Here is an 18,025-nt window from a genome sequence, read left to right as displayed (position 1 = left end):
TTCTATCTGTGGCTGTGGAAGTATTAAGGTGGTTAATTTTGAACTTAGCAGTTCAAAAGCACACAGTGCAAGTAGATAAATAGGTACCGCTCCAGTGGGAAGGTAAACGGCGTTTCCATGCACTGCTCTGGTTTTGCCAGAAGCGGCTTAGTCATGCTGGCCACATGACCCGGAAAAACTGTCTGCGGAAGCGGACAAACGCCGGCTCCTTCGGCCTGTAAAGCGAGGTGAGTGCAGCAAGCCTAGAGTTGTTCGTGACTGGACTTAATTGTCAGGGGTCCCTTTACCTTTACCTAAATTTCACATATATGCTCATGGGGTCAACTGACAGTGATCAATAAGGAATGAGACTTGGTACTGTAGTGGATAGATCAATGAAGGTGTTGACCTAGTGTACAATAGCTGTCAAATTCCAGGTTAGAGATCATCAGGAAAGGGGTTGAAAATGCAGCTGTGACTATCACAATGCCATTAAGCAAATCTTTGAATACTGTGTACAATTCTGGTCACCTCACCTCAAAAACTGTATCAAAGAACTGGGAAAGTCTCGGAAAATGGCAAACAAAATGACTGAGGGGCTGAATCAACTCTCCTAAGTGGGAAGGTTACTGCAGTTGGGTTGGTGCTTTTTCTTTTAGAGAAAAGGCAAGGGAGGAGAAATGAAAGAGGTATATAAAATTATGCAGGATGTGGAGAAAGTGGGAAGTAAAACACTTGTCTTCCTCTCACATAATACTAGAATTTGGGAACCCAATGAAGCCTTATATTGGAAGATTCAGGACAGATTAAAGAAAGTACTTTTTTACACAGCTCATAGTCTATAGAATCCCCCCCCCCCCACAGGTGGCTGGCCACCATCTTGAATAGCTTTAGAAGAGGATTTGACTAATTCATGGAAGATAAGAATACTTATATGGAAGACAAGGCTACTAGCCACAGTGGGCATGCTTTACCTTCACTGACAAAGGCAGTAAGCCTCTGAACCAGTTGTTGAGAATTGCAAGTTGGAGAGAGTGCTGTCCGACTGAGGCCAGGGACAATGGGACTTGTAGTCCAACAACATCTGGAGAGGGCCACAAGCTGGCCATCCCTGCTTTAGACTTTCAGCAGCATAGTTTAAATATCCTTGTGTCATTCATACTGTAGCCACATGTTCCTACTATGGTCATGATTCAACCAAAGTTAACTAACCTCCACTGAGTTCAGTGAAATAGATTTTAGTATGCGATTAGTTCTTGATTTAAAATAAAGGGGAGGTAAATGTAGCTTCACTTCATCTGGATTGGGTCCAATTTTGAGGCCCACAGGCAAGCAAGCCAAATACTTTTCTCATAATATCAGAAGTATACGCACACCCCCTAGTTTATCTTATTTGCTAAATTGCATACAAGATTGGACAAATGCACAGAGGCAGTATACATAAGTAAATCTGCATCAAATGTGCTTTCATATTCTGATGTCCCTATTAGTGATTAATACATATATATATATTCTAATTATTTGAGAATATTTAAACATGGTATTATAAAAATATATCAGGACGTGCAATTCAATATACAAAGCATTCTGTGTTTTTCATTATTCAACACATTTAAAAGGCTACAACAAATGGATCTCCCATGACTGCTGTAAGGTCACAGAAAGTGATAACCCTTACAAGCTATATTATGGGAGTCTGCCTGTGTCTCACAGATAGTGCACTTTGTGAATTAATCCTCTGAAGGCAAATATATTGTAAGTAGCTTGTTATCTCCAAAGTACTAAATTGAAGAATACATGGGATTATATTGACAGAAATTACATTTTCTGTAATGGGGTTTAATATATCTGAAACGTCTCCCATCGGTCCCTAGTCACACTCTGACAGAGAAAGGTTGGTTAATGCAGGTGCAGTAAGGCATCAAAACCAAATTTATTCACTAAAATGGATTAGGCCATGTAATTAAAGCTTCAGCAATATTAATCTCTGACACTTACTGAATAATATAAAATACTTTTGTCTAGAAACTGGCCCTCTCCCATTTCTCCTCTCCCCTACCCCACCAGGCTTTGAGCTTGCTGTGGACATTTTCTGGATATTACTTCAAAGAGGATAAGGTTTCCACATCGTAAACACTAATCAAAAAATATTAGGACAATTAATTAGATACACTTAATTTTACACCGCATTAGATTTCAGTATGCTTCAGATATAAGCCTTGTTCTGGTATACTGTGTGAAACCTGCATTTCTGTGCAAAACATATGGCAATACATTAAATCATTTTTTAAAAAATGGTGATCTTTTTGCTAACTTAGGACCCATGTAATCAGAAACAGCAATAGCTTAATATTTTTAAGGAGACTTTTTTCTTTCTTTCTCCCAAAGCAAGATTTGGGGCAGATTTGTTTCAGGTTGTTCCCTTTTATGCTGTAAAGCAATTTTAGAACCAGCTTTCTCAGATCATGGGTGTGGTCCCATGCTCAGTTTGCTTAACTTACATTGACTTTAATGGGATTTAAACAGCTTGTATGCTGTGTCGCAAGAGCCGTGAACACACTTTAATACAAATCAAGCCAGAATGAACCGATGACTATAGAAGAACTGTAATAATGGTTAATTTATTTGTAATTTCCTAGCAATAGAGAAATTGACTGCTTGAAAGGTGACCTAAAATAGATACATTCTAGCCAGGCAGCAGGCACCACACAAATAGTTATGCATTGAAATCTAACTATTTCCCAAGTTATGAGAAAGCAAATCTCTGTAATCCTGAAGGAGTAGAAGAACCCTGAAGGAGTAAAATAACTAGTTCCCCTAGCTGAAAACATCACTGAGGCGATGCTGGTTTTGTACCCATAAACTAGCAAAGAAATGTAGGCTACTGCATCATCTCAATGCAAACCATTAGCTGCAGGATGCCAGAGGCTGGAATACTGATTGTGTGCAAACATTAAAGCACAATTACTTACCAATTGTTCACTTGAAGTATTGTGAGCCCCGTGTCTTGTGCCAACTGCTTTTTCTGTTCTTCTGAAGGGTAAGGATGCTGTAAGATACCAAAGTATATGTACATAAATATTATATATACATACATTAAACAATAATTTTACCAGCTATCTTAGTTGAATCGTAAAAGTGCAGTATCTATAATTAAAGACAAAAATGCTGAGGTGTGTCACTCTCATAATTATTAATGGGCTACTACATCATATAATTAATGGCAGTAAAAGACAAGCCAATTATAATGATTAGTGAAGTGTAGAAAGAGCTGCTTAGGATACAAGCAAGTACTTTTGACACTGAGGGAGGGTAGTTGCAACAGTAGCACAAAGTTCCAACTCTTGTTTGACAGAATTACATACGTTATCATTTTCTGTATTTTGCACAATACTTGTTAAAAATATATGCAACAGTCCATACTTTGATTTTATACCAATATGAGGCCTGCATCTTACTGGCAAACATTAACTTTGCTTATGAATTTTGTTCTAATGAACCAACCCAGCTACCAACTTTTGATTAAAATACTTGTGTTTTATGCACTTAAAGTGTTAAGCTCAATTGTAGTCAAGAACAAGTGCAATCATCAGCTCAGAAATTCAACTTCTGCTGTGAGGATTTCAGCTTTTAGTTTAGAAAGCAATCTCATCACATTATTTTACTTCTGCATAGCTTTATGCCATATTTATGCATGGGGCTATTAATCCTTTGATCAAACTGGCGCTCCTAAACAGGGGTTCATGGACCACCAGTGGTTCCACATTGTGTCTGTGGGTTTGTAGTTGACAATGGGAGATGGCATATCCTTCACAATAAGTATACATATTTATTTTATATATTTTATTGCTGCTTTCATTTCTTATATGTAACTGAAATAGCAATGCATAAAATGATACACATACATACATAGAAATGCAATTAAAACTATACAGCATCTAGCAGAGTGCATTACAACAACAGGCAAAAAATTCTTTAAATGGTCTAGCAAGACCCTTATCAATTTTGAAGTGATGCATTGAGTTGGGATCCACTGTATTAAAATATTTCTGGACTTTCAGTATAAACACCACCACACCAGGAGGCTCTCAGAATCAATACTGTCTAATCTATTCTGGCCCACTTCATTAAAAACAGAAATTCAGCTCACTGTAATTTAAATGCTATTCGCTGTAATCTTAATTCACATAATTCGCAAGACTTTCAAAATAAAATTAGATAATGATTGGGAGCTTTCTTCATGTACTTTCCCCAAAATAAACCAATATTGTGGGTCCCATAAACATTTCAAATATTATTTGTTCCATTACTGCTCCATATTATTTGTTCCATATTACTATCCCAAGTAATTTTTTGGTGTTGCCATGGCTGTGATAATCAGTGCAGTGTGTGTCCATGTACTTCTGCTTCTTATCACACATAATACATTTCTCCACATCATCCTGGGGTCACATACCTGGGAACAGTTTGCATGAAGTGAGGTTGGGAAAGTGAAAATGACAATGTGAAGCAAGTGGCAACGATACCCTTGTGCAGCCACATGGCAGGCATCAGCAGTGAACTGAGTAAAAAAGCATTTGCTGGGGCCTAAGGGCTGCTGTATGAGCCACTATAGAGCCCCACTAACACCTTCCCTGTTATTGCACACATGTGAAGTGATCACATGTTATTGCACACATGTGAAGTGATACCCATTAGCCAGCCTTTGGTTCAACACATGCAGGTATAGTTTCCATAAATATATATTAAATCAGATACATTGCCCTGGAAGCCCCTTTCCCTAACTTGCATCGGTTACACACTGGGAAGAGAAAGCGTATTATTCTTTCTCAAGGGCTTCTTCTTTTCCACGCATCCATGAACAAAATGAAGGTAGGAGAGCCCACAGATAGCCTCTTGCCCAAGGGCCCACAAAATCCTGAACAACTTCTGCTTTGGAATTTACTTCCAAGACAAATCCAAAGCCTAGTAAAGATAATGTTGCAATGTGAGAGAATCGATGTGGAGTCAACTAATAAGAATAAACCAGACTGGGGAGGTGCTCTTAAACTAGACTTTAGTGTTTGACAAAATTAGAAAGTTATTCGCAAATGATTTTTTAATAAAACCCTCAATTTCAAGTACCATTGTAACTTAACTAACACTTTCAACATCAACTAAACATGCTGAGAAATGTTTGCTTTTATATTTTACAGAAAGAATGAAAGAATGTGGACATTGTGGCACTTTTCACTGTGTTTATGCCTGTTCTGACTCTACAATTACAAACAAGTGGCCAGTTACAAACAAGTGGTCTTGTGCTATATCCACCTTACTTTTGGGTAGATGAATTTATAAAATGAACCTATGCAACATTTTAATTCTGGCCATTCAAATAGCGAGGGGCCTTTGTCCTAATTATACCTATGATTGCAAAGACCTACATATTAGGTGCACAACAAGGTAGATCTGGTGGTATTTACGGTACTATGCACTATGAGGGTTGAGATCCTCCATCTACCCTGTCTGTCAGTTACAATGGCTTTCTAACACCTTATCTGGGGATGTGCCAACATAGTTGACTGAGAAATGCCTAAGACTGTACTCTTGTCAGTTGGTTCTCGGACTCTATTCTATCAGGATCCGTTGTCTCTACCTACTTCTGTTCTGTAAAACACTTAGCATAATATGGCAGGTAATGGACTCTGCTTCTAGCACAGCAGGAATAATCCCTCCAGCTACATCAAAGCAATGCTTCGATATGAGTTGCTAGGTTGTAGCCTTGCCAGATTGTGATGTTACACACTGTACACACTCTAGTCAGGGAAGGGCCATAGGTCAGTGGCAGAACATTTGCCGTGCATGCAAAAGGTCCCAGATTCAGTAATCAGTATTCCCTAGCTAAGACTGGGAGGGATTCCTGCCTAAAGCCTAGAAACCCACTGCCAGCCAGTGTAGGAAGTCCTGAGCTGACTGGGTATATGGCGGGTTCCTGTGTTCCTAGACACTGTGCCTTTTCTGATAATTTATGTAGGGATACAGTAGCTCTCAGAATTGTTTTTCACAACAAATTACCCTAAGTAACCTCTAATGTTGTTTTCAAATGCTTGCTGTTCAGTTTGTTTACCATTTTGTTTACTTAGGTTTAACTCTTTATTACCTCGATGTAACAATGAACACTATTTCTCTTTCTTATTTTGCTTTATACCTTGCATGTGATCTGACTTTACGTAACCAAGCAAGCTGTGCCTAATTCTATGCAGGAGCAAGAATTTTTAGCACAGCCTCGAGCTATGGGGATTGAGAAGTCTGTCGCCAATAAGCAATTTTCAATTGTTCTGGACTTTTAACAAATAGACAAGAACAGATAAAATTAGCCATTAGAATAATACAGCTACTGTAAAAGTAAAAATAAAAAACACCAATTACCAGAAGCATCTGAAAAAAATATGTTAAACTATGGTATATTTATGGTCATCTGATTCTTCACCCCCACCCCCTCTGGTTATTGGCTTAGTGTAGCAAAAAAATGTTCAGTTTCATGAAAAACCTATAATTGCTATAATCACATGAAAGCCATGACTTCATGTAGATAATCTCTCCCAGAAAAGTTCACAATGAGGTTGAGTTGAAAAGAATTACAGTATGTTTCAAATACCTGAAAAATTATGAATCTCCATTATAAGCTTTTTGCAGATAGCATGAATGATTCCTTATAAACTAAGAGTAAGAAACAAACAAACAAACAACAACAAGCACCATGGCAAAGAATCAACTTGCCACAGGCTAGGCTGCTGTAAAAACATTCAAAACCTTCTTATATTTCCACCCATGAGGCTAGTAAGGCACATGCTACAGGCAATAGCAGACAGAGCATTGCAACAGAGGAAAGAGTATGAACCTGATAACTGTCATTTTAATAAAATAATAAAATAGGAAATTCATTTTCCACAATTGCTGACAATTCTCTTTTAATCTTTTTAGCAATAACCGCTATCTTTCCACAGCAGCATCTCATACATTTTTTTAAAGAACAAAAAAACAACAACTTGAAAACCAGTCAATAATTAACATAAGCACTGATTTCGGCTAAGAAGCATAATTATCACCAAGATCACTTGGGGATATGAAAAGAGATTGGGCCACTGCTCGATAAACAGTGACTTGAGATCTTTACTTTTGTTGTGTACATTAGCCTCATACCATTATCTCTTAAAAGCTTAATTATTTGCACACAATTGATCAAGATGGGAATTTGAGAAAGGATATGTTCAAGCCTCTGGGAAAGCTGTAACACATTAGGAGAGCAAACAAAATTACCTTTAGATCTTACAATAAGAATTAACGATTAGGACCACATATAGGGCAGAGCAGTAGCCTGAGCTATTCTTTCTGGAGTGTTTTCCATTTGATCTGCATTAACACCTCCAAATGAGTGAAAGCCATAAAACAGTGATTATGTATGGTGAGGCTTATGCTCCCTTCCTAGAATCAATCCAGCACACATTTATATTGGAGGAATGCAGCTTACCTTTCATAGCTAGGGTCAAAGGGGGAAGGGAAGAGGCTCGGATTGCAGGTAGGCATATGAGCAAATTCAGACCAACCAGCCTTGCGATAGGATTTTGACACAAGATCTATTGTTTTACAAAGCTCTTGAATGTTTATAAGGGCTGTAGTTAGCAGCAATATGCTGCTGCTACTATACCAAACAACAAATTCAACAAACAACAAACGTATTCTTCAACCTTATAAAGATAAATCCAATGTGTGGATTGCTTGATACCATTAACGTGTTTTAGAGTGCATCATATTCAATTGCTACATTCAAGACGACTAAAAGAATACTAAAGATGTTCTCAGGTCGTACTACACATAATGTACAAACAACTGTTAACTGTATTCAAATGGCCCTTTTTGAAGAGTAAAAGCTGATTTTGCTGATTATTATCCCCTTTATTGCAGAAGGGGAAATAAAACTGATAACTACTAGCCTCCAATACACTTAGTGAGGTCATGGCAGAGGCAAGATTCGAAAAGAGGATTTTCCAGAAAAGAAAGCCATCACAGCTCACCTCAATATTCTACTTGAATATTCTACTGACTGCTATTAAGTTTTCCAATTATCTTAACCATGGCTAACATATCGAGAGCATCTTCTCTTTCCTGGATGAATTCACTGTCCCTCTCCTTTACAGATAGGTAGCCGTGTTGGTCTGCCGTAGTCAAAACAAAATAAAAAAATTCCTTCCAGTAGCACCTTAGAGACCAACTAAGTTTGTTATTGGTATGAGCTTTCCTGTGCATGCACAATTCTTCAGATACACTGAAACAGAAGTCACCAGACCCTTATATATAGTGAGAGGGTGGGGAGGGGTATTACTCAGAAGGGTGGTGGGAATGGGTGATTGGCTGATAGGTGTGGTAAACCTGTTGACGACTGTTAACAACTGCAATTGGTCTTAGAGGAAAAAGCAAGGGGTGAGATGGTTAAAAATAGCTTTATGATGTATAATTAGATAAGAATCCAATGTCTCTCCATGGTTTTAAGTTTGGTAATAAGTTGCAATTCAGCAACTTCTCTTTCCAGTCTATTTCTGAAATTCTTTTGTAATATGACAGCTATTTTGAGATCTTGTATAGAATGTCCTGGGAGATTGAAGTGTTCTCCTACTGGTTTCTCTGTCTTGTGATTCCTGATGTCAGATTCCTGATGTCCCTTCCCTGTTCAACATTAACCATGGTGCAGTGTTGTGTCTGTACTATGCTGGTCTGCCTTCAGAGACTAATGGAATTCTTGGGAGATTGTCCCACTGATGTCACCATGATGTCAGGTGACCAAACTTCAAAGGAAAGACTGGGGGGAGCTCTTGAGTGGAACCAATCCTAGTGGGTCTTGCATTTATTGAAATTTTTAAAAGGAGTTTAACACAAACTGCCACCTGCCAAGGAACTAGCAGGAGCACACTATAATACTCCCAATTGTTGCTTTGCAGCCATGTATTTACTTGCCCCACAACTGATATCAAATCTTTGGGTGTCAAGGGAGTCAAAGGCTACAGGACTGCAGAGAGAAGCTAAATGAATTCTTCACATCCGTCTTCACAGTGAAGGATGTAAGAAAGATCCCTCTGCCTGAGCTAACTTTCTTAGGAAAAGTATGAGGAACTGAAGCAAATAGTGATGACAGAAGATGAGGTTCAAGGCATTATTGACAAATTTAAAACTGGAAAAAATTACTGGATCCCTCAAAGAGTTCTTAAATAACTGAAATGTAAAATTGCTGAAATTTTAACAAAAATATGTAACTTGTCCCTAAGGTCACCCTCCATACCTGAGGATTGCAAAATGGTTAATTTAACACATTTTTTTTAGAAAAAGGATCCAGGGAGAATTGAGATAATTACAGCCTGATTATATTAATGTATGTTGGAAAGCAATATTAAAGATACCAACTGCAATTTGAATCTTAGGGACAAATTCAGATACCCTTTTCCCAAGTGCCCCCAACAAGTGAGGTGCAATAGATTGCTGTGGAAGAGAAAGCCTTTTTAGTGGTGGCACCCCAGAGTTTTCATTATAGTTGTTAGCCATCCCAATATCTCTGTTATTTAGTGTCCTATAAATACTGTAAATAAATATTCATTCAGCCTTTAAATATAACATAACATAACATAACATAACATAACATAACATAACATAACATAACATAACAACAATGGTCAACATTTAACCAGAATTTGAAAAACTGAGATAATCTCTCCCTCCTCCCATGCAAATTTCTCCCTCCCTTCCCTTTTCCATGTTAGCTATACAGGCAACAACCAATTTACACATGGCAAAAACAGTCCTAAAAGAGCCCAGAAAGGGCAAAAAAAAAAAGGTCCAAAAGCAGCACCTGGCTATCTCATAAGCCTTACACTGACCACTGAGGCCTATGGAGAGTTGGAGTTTGAGCATGGGGGTTTAGAGGGAGCGAGCAATTGTTGTGAAGTTCAGTGGAGTTTGGTGTCTGGTAATACTGCTGGGTTTTTTAAAGGGGTTTCCAAGGGCTTCCTGAGGTGTAGAGGGTGTTTGCAAGCTTTTCCAATGGTGTTTGAAATATACACCATTTCATTTAAATGTGAGGTGCTTCTGTATGTAACCCCTGTGCAAATAGGGAGTTGCCTGTACTATGCTGTACTATGGAAAGGGGATGGAAAATTTGCATGGGGGAGGGAGGAATAAGAGAGCGAAGCGTTAGCCCTCTGAATGCTCCTGATCTTTTAATCATGAATAAGAAAAAAAAAATATTTTGCATTTGGCCTCAGTTGCAGCTGTATGACTATATTTCAAGCCACTCAGTGATTGCCCAAATAAAAACTACATTAACGTAATTTCCCAACAATATGCACATAAGGCGGGTGTTCCGGTTCTCCAAGGTAGCCTATGAGAGACTTAAGGAACAGGGATAGCAAAACCTTCTCTCCCTTCCTGCTCAGTGCCACTGAAGTAGTAGGGGGCAACTACTATTTGCGCTCAATGCTTTCATTTCTGTTCTGCAACATAAAGCCCTTATGCCATCCTCCAGAGCATTCTGAATTACAGCAGTAATTTTAAAACTAATAAAGAAATCAGAGTGACAGAAAAGTGTAATTTTCTACTATGCATTATTTTTGCAGTTTAATACTATTACTTAAGGAATTGCTATCTTGACATGAAGGCATTTTTAAACAGTGTGGTTATTTGGTCTAATCCGCCTCCCGCCCCAACACTTTACTATAATCAGTAAGCAAAGCAGCAAACAGTAAAAATGCAGAAGGGCTATATTCAGACTTATATCTTTATCCCACTGTTTCTCCAAATGCACTCCTTTCACACAATTTTCCAGCAAATGTGTATTTTAGGATAGTGATATATTATCTTTGCCATCTTGATAACCAAGTGGCAATAACATTCCCAGACCTAATACCTTGCCCAGCGCAATGCCTCATCGTTATGGCTATAGAATATTTGCAAGCCAGTCCATGGGAAAACTGTTGCTATGATAAAATCAGACTAAGTTATCTCCTTTCAGACTCTAGGTTAATAATTCCTTTTTGGCACGGAGCGGCTTCTTTGCCCAAGCTGAAAAAACAAAAAGTAGCTGCAAGTTGTAGTTTAAAAGAATGAAAGCAAGCATTGGAACAAGCGACCTAACATGAGCAGGACTGGAAAATGTAAAAAAAAGGAAAGCCCTTCATCGAAGCAGTGTACTGGATATGGTGGGGAGGAGCGATTAGTAGTAGCATTTTTTCTAAGAGTTCTGCCCTGCCCACAATAAACTTAACACACTCCTAGAATATGGTTTGGAGATTTTTGTTACATTTCTTGTTACCTCCTGTCACAGCCTGCATCCCCAATTAGGATTTTGAAGTATACATAATTATAAAAAGTTAAAATGGTTCTCCTTCCTCCCTAATTCTCTTGTTTGAATGCTGCTGTTTCAGCAACATTGCAAATATTAACATTAACTGACTAGTGTTCTGTGTTCAATTAAAACTAGCTGTTCAATTAAAACATTCACAAATTTGAAGCATGCTATTTTGGAAATCAATGTAAATTTTCATCCTGCTTAATCAAAACTTCTTTTGCTCTACAAAGCAAAAATAAGGCAACAATTTTCTTCATGGGCTTTGCATTTGGAGTGTGTAAATAGTCAAAATTATGTTGATACAAAATACATTTATGGCGTTTTTAGAAACACCACAATGCTTTCTTACTCCTCTTTTCAGCTTTATGAATTACTTTTACTGTTTGAGTGAAACCTTTTCTGTCTCCTGACTGCATATTATCAAAGAGACACTTTGTGCCTCTCATTTGCATTACAAAAGCAGGGCATGGTGTAGTCTAAGAACATAGCTTGAATTTATAGTAGTCGAGTCCTTGCATCCCCACACATGCTGGAATCAAAAAGAACAACTGGAGCTACTGCAGTGGCAAAGTAGCCAAAAATGTTTGGAACACTGTAAGTGAAGTCACAAGATTTCAGCCTGCTTTCTTAATTTTCAATTAGCATCATTTGATGAGAAAAACCTATAAAGAAAAGGCAGTTGAAACCACAGCTTGCTGTTCTCCCCCCCTGACCCTGACCCCCACCCACACAAGCCAGCATACTGAAAGGCCTGCAAGATGCACTTTATATTATGCTGTGATCCTGGCCATGTAGATCAAAGACAATCCATTAAGAAGATGTGTAATTAATTCTGTTCTTAGAAGAGAATAAACTGTCCATCCAGGAGAAAGTTATTTATTTTATTTATATCCTTGCTGTCTCGTGCCAAAGAAACCAAAGTGTCTAACAATTCAAAACCAGTGAATAACTATGAAATTTCAAAGCAATAAACAGACAGACAAATGGACAACAACATAAATAGAGGCTGGGGTGACATATGCAACCAAATGCAGCCCCAACAAGGCAATCCACTCAGCAGGCAGATCGGTAGGCACAGCCCCACTGCAGCAGCAAGAGGGTGAAGCCAAACAAATGGTCAGCTGTCAGGCTTTAGCCAAGCATCTAAAAACACTCTGTGTTGATAGCAAGCAGCCTCCTTAAGTGAGTGCATTCCATGAAGTAGGCACTAGCAGCATACCAAAAAGACGCTGCTCCATGGCCAGTGTGCACACACATGCCAGACTCCAGTACCATACCCATAGCAGGGAGTGATCCCTGATGGAATATTGTTGCTTTCAAGAGACAAAGGAATGCAGCAATGAATTGACATCTTCCTTTCAGCTTGCTAATCAGAACAACAGAATCTCTCATGCGATGCCTCCAGCAAGAGGATGCACCGAGTGGGGCAGAGTAGAGCCAGTAAACTCAAAAGTTGAGCTCACATAGTCTTGCAGAAACCTATTTCTATTATACACCACATAAACACGTCCAGTGAGTCAAAGACATTTCTACAACCATTTTCATTCAAGTCCCTTCATAAGAACACAATTAAGAGCCCTGCTGGATCCAGCCAAAGACCCATGTAGTCCAGCATCCTGTTAGACTCTCAGTATCCAACCATTTGGGGGATGCGGGTGGCGCTGTGGGTTAAACCACAGAGTCTAGGACTTGCCAATCAGAAGGTCGGCGGATCGAATCCCCGCAACGGGGTGAGCTCCCGTTGCTTGGTCCCAGCTCCTGCCAACCTAGCAGTTCGAAAGCACGTCAAAGTGCAAGTAGATAACAAGTAGATACACCGGCTCCCTCGGCCAATAAAGCGAGATGAGCGCCGCAACCCCAGAGTCGGCCATGACTGGACCTCGCTTTACCTTTACCCAACCAGATGCCCATTGGAAGCCTGCAAACAGAACCTGAGTGCAATAGCACTCTCCCCACTTGTGATTCCCAGCAAGGGGCATTTATTCAGAGGCATCCCCTCCAACAGTGGAGGCAGAACATGGCCATTGTGGGTAGTCAGGCAACAAATGTATTGGACTAGCCCTGAATTGCAGCAGGTATCATTCTTGAAAAACATACTATCATTTGTGAAAATTAGCTCAGCTGATCTCATGAAGATGCTAGAAAATACTGCCTTGAATCTCCCTAACTATTATTATTATTGTTATTGTTATTATAGTTGTTATTATTTGACAGACTAGCTTGCCAGCTGTGTATATAGAGGGGGAAAGACAAAGGACGATGAATGAAAGAGGAAGAACTTCTTCTCTGCACCCAACATTTTGTCTCTGACTGTAAAGTGTAGTTCATAAGAAAAAACTTAAAGAGGGCTGCTTTTGCCCTAAGATTGCAATCTGTATCACGTTACAAATTGGTTTATTATGTGATTGCTTTAATCATCTGAACAGTTTCGGATGATCTGAAATCAAGATGGAGGCTTTTCAGTTACTACAATTGACTCTGTATCAAACCCCCATGTGTTGAAACCTGATTGGCATTTTCCTGTGCTATGTGACTTGTGAAGTATTTGAAAAGCATTTAACTACCTAAGCATTAAGTGACATACCATATTTTGTTAATCCAGTATCACAGTAATTGCACTACATATTAGATTTAACATTTTATTATATAATACAGCTCAGTGATGAACCTTCCCTTTCTGAGATTCAAGTTTTATGATGCTTTACTAATAACAAGGAATCCAAGGGTTTCCAGTGGAATAGTCTGTACATAAAGTATATTAGTCTGGTGTATTGGAGAAGTGCACCTAAAGGACATGAGAAATTATATTTGTATCATAGTACAAAAATAGAGATTATATGCAAGAGACTAGCAATCGTGCTACTGATCTTCCAGTCAAATTATACCTACTATTAAAATGAGTTTAAACTGAGTGTTTAATTAAACCAAGTTTTTTCAAAAGAAAGCTACCTTGGGACCTTGAAAGATATTAATAAAACTATACAGAAGGAAACTGTCCTTCCCCAAACTAAAACTGAAGAGGCCCTTAACTGCTATAAAAGTAAAAATTCACAGAGCAACTTAATTCCATAAAAGCATCTGTACTGGTTTTAGTCAAAGTCTGAGACAGATTTGTTGAGGCAAATATTTCATAACTGAAGTCTAGTTCTTTGCTAATACTACAATGTTTTATCTCATTTAAACAGTTTTTAAGCAGGTAGTCTTGGATATGCATCACCATCTTTGGTAAAATAATAGCAGCATGGGCCATAGCCCTCCCCTTTCACTAGCTTCTGTTTATTTTTCTCTGCTTTCCGTCCAACTCTATTCTTTGCTGAGTATTTCGAGTTTCCTTCTTGGGTAACAAGCTATTGGGCATGCCTCATTGGGCAACAAGATTACAGGAACCTAAGGATAAGGGTGTGCACTCAGTTCAGCTGGTTTATGTGGAGCAAAGACAATCACAGGCTTAAAAAGGAAACATGGATGGCATAAATCCAATAGGGACACATTCTCCAATTCATTAGTTTCCTCCTTCCTTGTGACGGACAAATGCAAGTTTCTGACATCAGAACCGCTTCATTTCTTCCAACATGGATGGATTACGTAATGCATTATGTGTGGGACTGCCCTTAAAGATGACCTGGAAGCCCCAGCTACAGCAGAACTCAGTTGCTAGAGTTTTGACTTGTATACACAGAGTTGTTCATATTACACCTCTCTTGAAAGATCTGCAGTAGCTACCTTCTCATCTTCAAAGCCCATTCAGCTTGGGATCTAAAGATCTAAAAGAACGCCTCTCCCCCAAATCATCCTGTTCATATCTGAAGAGCTACAGCAAGGCTGGCCATGAAGCTGCCTCTCTGCCTGCTCTACCTCACGGAGTTGTAGTAGGGATTAGTTGAGGAGGAGAACCATGGATGCCACTTTGAGCTCCTTGGGAAAAAAGAGGCGATAGAAACATAATAAATAAAACAATTAATAAATGAACAGCGAAGACTAGTCCATCAGGGCAAACGACCCCTCCAACCTTAGCCTGCCCTCAGTGCGCTACCACTTGCTTGCCCTTAACAACAAGTCCAGGCTGGAATGCCAACTTGGCCCCGCAATGGTGGGTGCCCGGGGCCATGGGTGCCATGAAGTGTGCATGGCCCTGGCACCGAAATTTGTGGGTGCCTGGCCCATTCATGGGGAATTTTGTGGGTGCTCAGGCACCCTGGGCCACAGGGAGTTGGCACCTATGAGTCCAGGGAATGGAAGTGCATGCCATTTGCTTCTTTCTTCATTTCAGAAGTATTCCTTAGAATAGCTCAGTCAGTAGAGCATGAGACGCTTAACCTCAGGGTCATGCGTTCAAGCCCCAAATTGGGCAAAAGATTCCTGCATTGCAGGGGGTTCAACTAGATGACACTCATGGTCCCTTCCAACTCTACAATTCTAATATTTTGTGACTCTATGAACTCAACAGGGATGAGGATGGGAACCAACCAGAACTAGTTGGCTCTGTCTATCACTGGCTCTGGCTCCAGCTCCTGTTGGTCTTCCTGCCTGAGCCACTAGTTCCAATGGGCATCAGACACCACTGGAGATACATTATGCTTCTACAATGGAGACAGCGGTTTCTGCAGTAGCACTCTGAATTCTGGAATTTCTTCCCTCAAAAGGCAACTTTTCAGTGCCAGGTGAAGGTTTTCCTATTTAACCAGGCAATTTCGGTGATTCTGCTTGTTCTGCTTTGCTCTTTAGTTGTTTCAGTTTAAATTCGTTTTTGTCTTATTGCATATTGCATATTGTTATGTTTCATTGTTTGCTTTAAATTATATTTAGTTTGTACACAAACTTCTTCACACTGCTCTGGAATCTTTTGAAGAAAGGCGGTTAATAAATATTTTAAATAAGCAAAGTAAATACACATGGGGGGGGGGACATTGGTCTGTATCCAGTAGAAGCTTTGCCTTAGAGGGAAGTGCATTTGCTAATGCAAATTGGGGTAGCTGATTTTTGCCATGTACCCACTTCCTGGTGCACGTGCCATAGGCAGAGGAATATTCTGGCACCATTTGAAATGTTAATAAATAAACACTTTTTCTGATTCTGACATATTTGTATTCTTGGAAAAATGATTTAAGGGCTCCTAAGTTTAGCTATGTAACTGTATAAAAAGGGTTTAGGAAGGAAGGAAGGAAGGAAGGAAGGAAGGAAGGAAGGAAGGAGCATGCAAATTTTTTTTAGGAAAATCAGAAGAGGTTGAAGAATTTCAGGAGCTATTTTGAAACTTTTGTCTGCTGGCATCATTACAAACCCTCAAACAGTACAACTGCTCTGCCCACAATTAAATATTCACCACCTCTCTTTGATGAAGGGTAACATACATAAAACATCATTTAAAAAGAAAAAGAGAGAGTTAAATATCTAGCAACTTGGGGGGGGGGGGGCGCAGAATCTTCCATCACAGAGAAAGCAGCAATCCTGTTCCCACTGTGCCCAAGGAATCTTGCTTGGAGCTGGAACACATTCTCTGGCGTTTATTTTCCCACTTAAATTACAGTGATGGTGTAGCCTCATCTCATTAGAGATCATTGTCCCCAGTAGACAGTTGTGTTTATGGGGGATTCTTGCTGTTCCACACCTGCTGCTCAGGTTGCTATGTGATAAAGACTGCATACAAACAGCAGTCTTGAGCTTGCTGGACTGCAACTGATGAGCCCAGGCTAATTCAGGGGTGATTATGTAGTTTACTGGACCACTAAACCTCTTTAAGCTTGTAATTACTGCCTATTTGAGTAAAGAACATTCAAAAGCAATTCACTGCATCATGCCTGCCACAGCTGGAAGCAGACTGCCAGCAGTCTGCAGGGACATTAAAATCTATGGGGACAAGGATTCAAGCACAGCTAGTAGGCACTAACAGGAGCCAAGCGTACTCACATTCTTCCTCACCTTTTCTGACCAAGCATGCCATTAAAAGTGCAATGAAAACTATAGATAAGCAATAAAGATGAAAAATAATGGTGCATAATGGAAATAACTACTTTTTAATGAATCCCCCTCCCCCTGACAACAGCCTACAGGAGAATATTATCCTATTCTTATCCGGCAAAGTTATTTTTTAAAACACCCTTTTTTGAGGAATAAAGTCATAGGTAAAAGGAAGGATATGCTCAAGGCCTGGAAGCACCTTGTATTAAAATGCATCTTCCCCAAAGAGTGGACCTTGTTTTCATTGCAAGGTGAATGCAGTATAAACTCCTGCTTCGCCCTGCCCAACAATTTATCTATACAAATAACTTCCAAATGGACATTATGCTTGTGGAATTCATTTTCATATCATCAGCAGTACCCAAGCCCCTGATGTTTATTCACACTGTTTTCAGAGATTCACTGACTCACATCAAAGGCCGCTTCACACTTGAGCCAGGACAATTGTGTTTGCCAGAGCTGTGCCAGTATTACTCTGGTGTTTCTTACAGGAAATATGTAAAAGGAAAACAAACTTCCTAAATGCTTAAGGTCACACACTTGGTACTTCTGATTGGCCACAGACCCTAGCTCTCAGTCCAAAGACACAACTTTATCCTTCATACTTTATGTATTTCCTACAGCTTTAATATCATTGTTGCAAAATCTGTGAAGTAGCTGCAAGGACCACATTACACTAGCAGGGATGGATGCTTCACAAAGAGCTGCTGTACCCTT

General features: G+C 39.4%; 1 protein-coding gene across 6 annotated transcripts in view; it reads right to left on the bottom strand.

Moving 5' to 3' along the window:
- The window catches only part of MEIS1 (Meis homeobox 1), a 152,997-nt gene that overhangs the window by 31,107 nt on the left and 103,865 nt on the right, over window positions 1-18,025 (bottom strand). For all 6 annotated transcript variants that reach the window (XM_083606616.1, XM_083606613.1, XM_083606614.1 and 3 more), the window contains one exon: window positions 2,952-3,028. In XM_083606616.1, the coding sequence (XP_083462742.1) occupies window positions 2,952-3,028 (77 nt within the window). The remainder of the gene's footprint in view (window positions 1-2,951; window positions 3,029-18,025) is intronic.

Source organism: Podarcis filfolensis (assembly GCF_964270895.1).
Source record: "Podarcis filfolensis genome assembly, chromosome: 3".
NCBI lineage: Eukaryota > Metazoa > Chordata > Lepidosauria > Squamata > Lacertidae > Podarcis > Podarcis filfolensis.
Note: the sequence above shows the minus strand (reverse complement) of the source record. Positions and strands in the feature narration are given on the sequence as shown.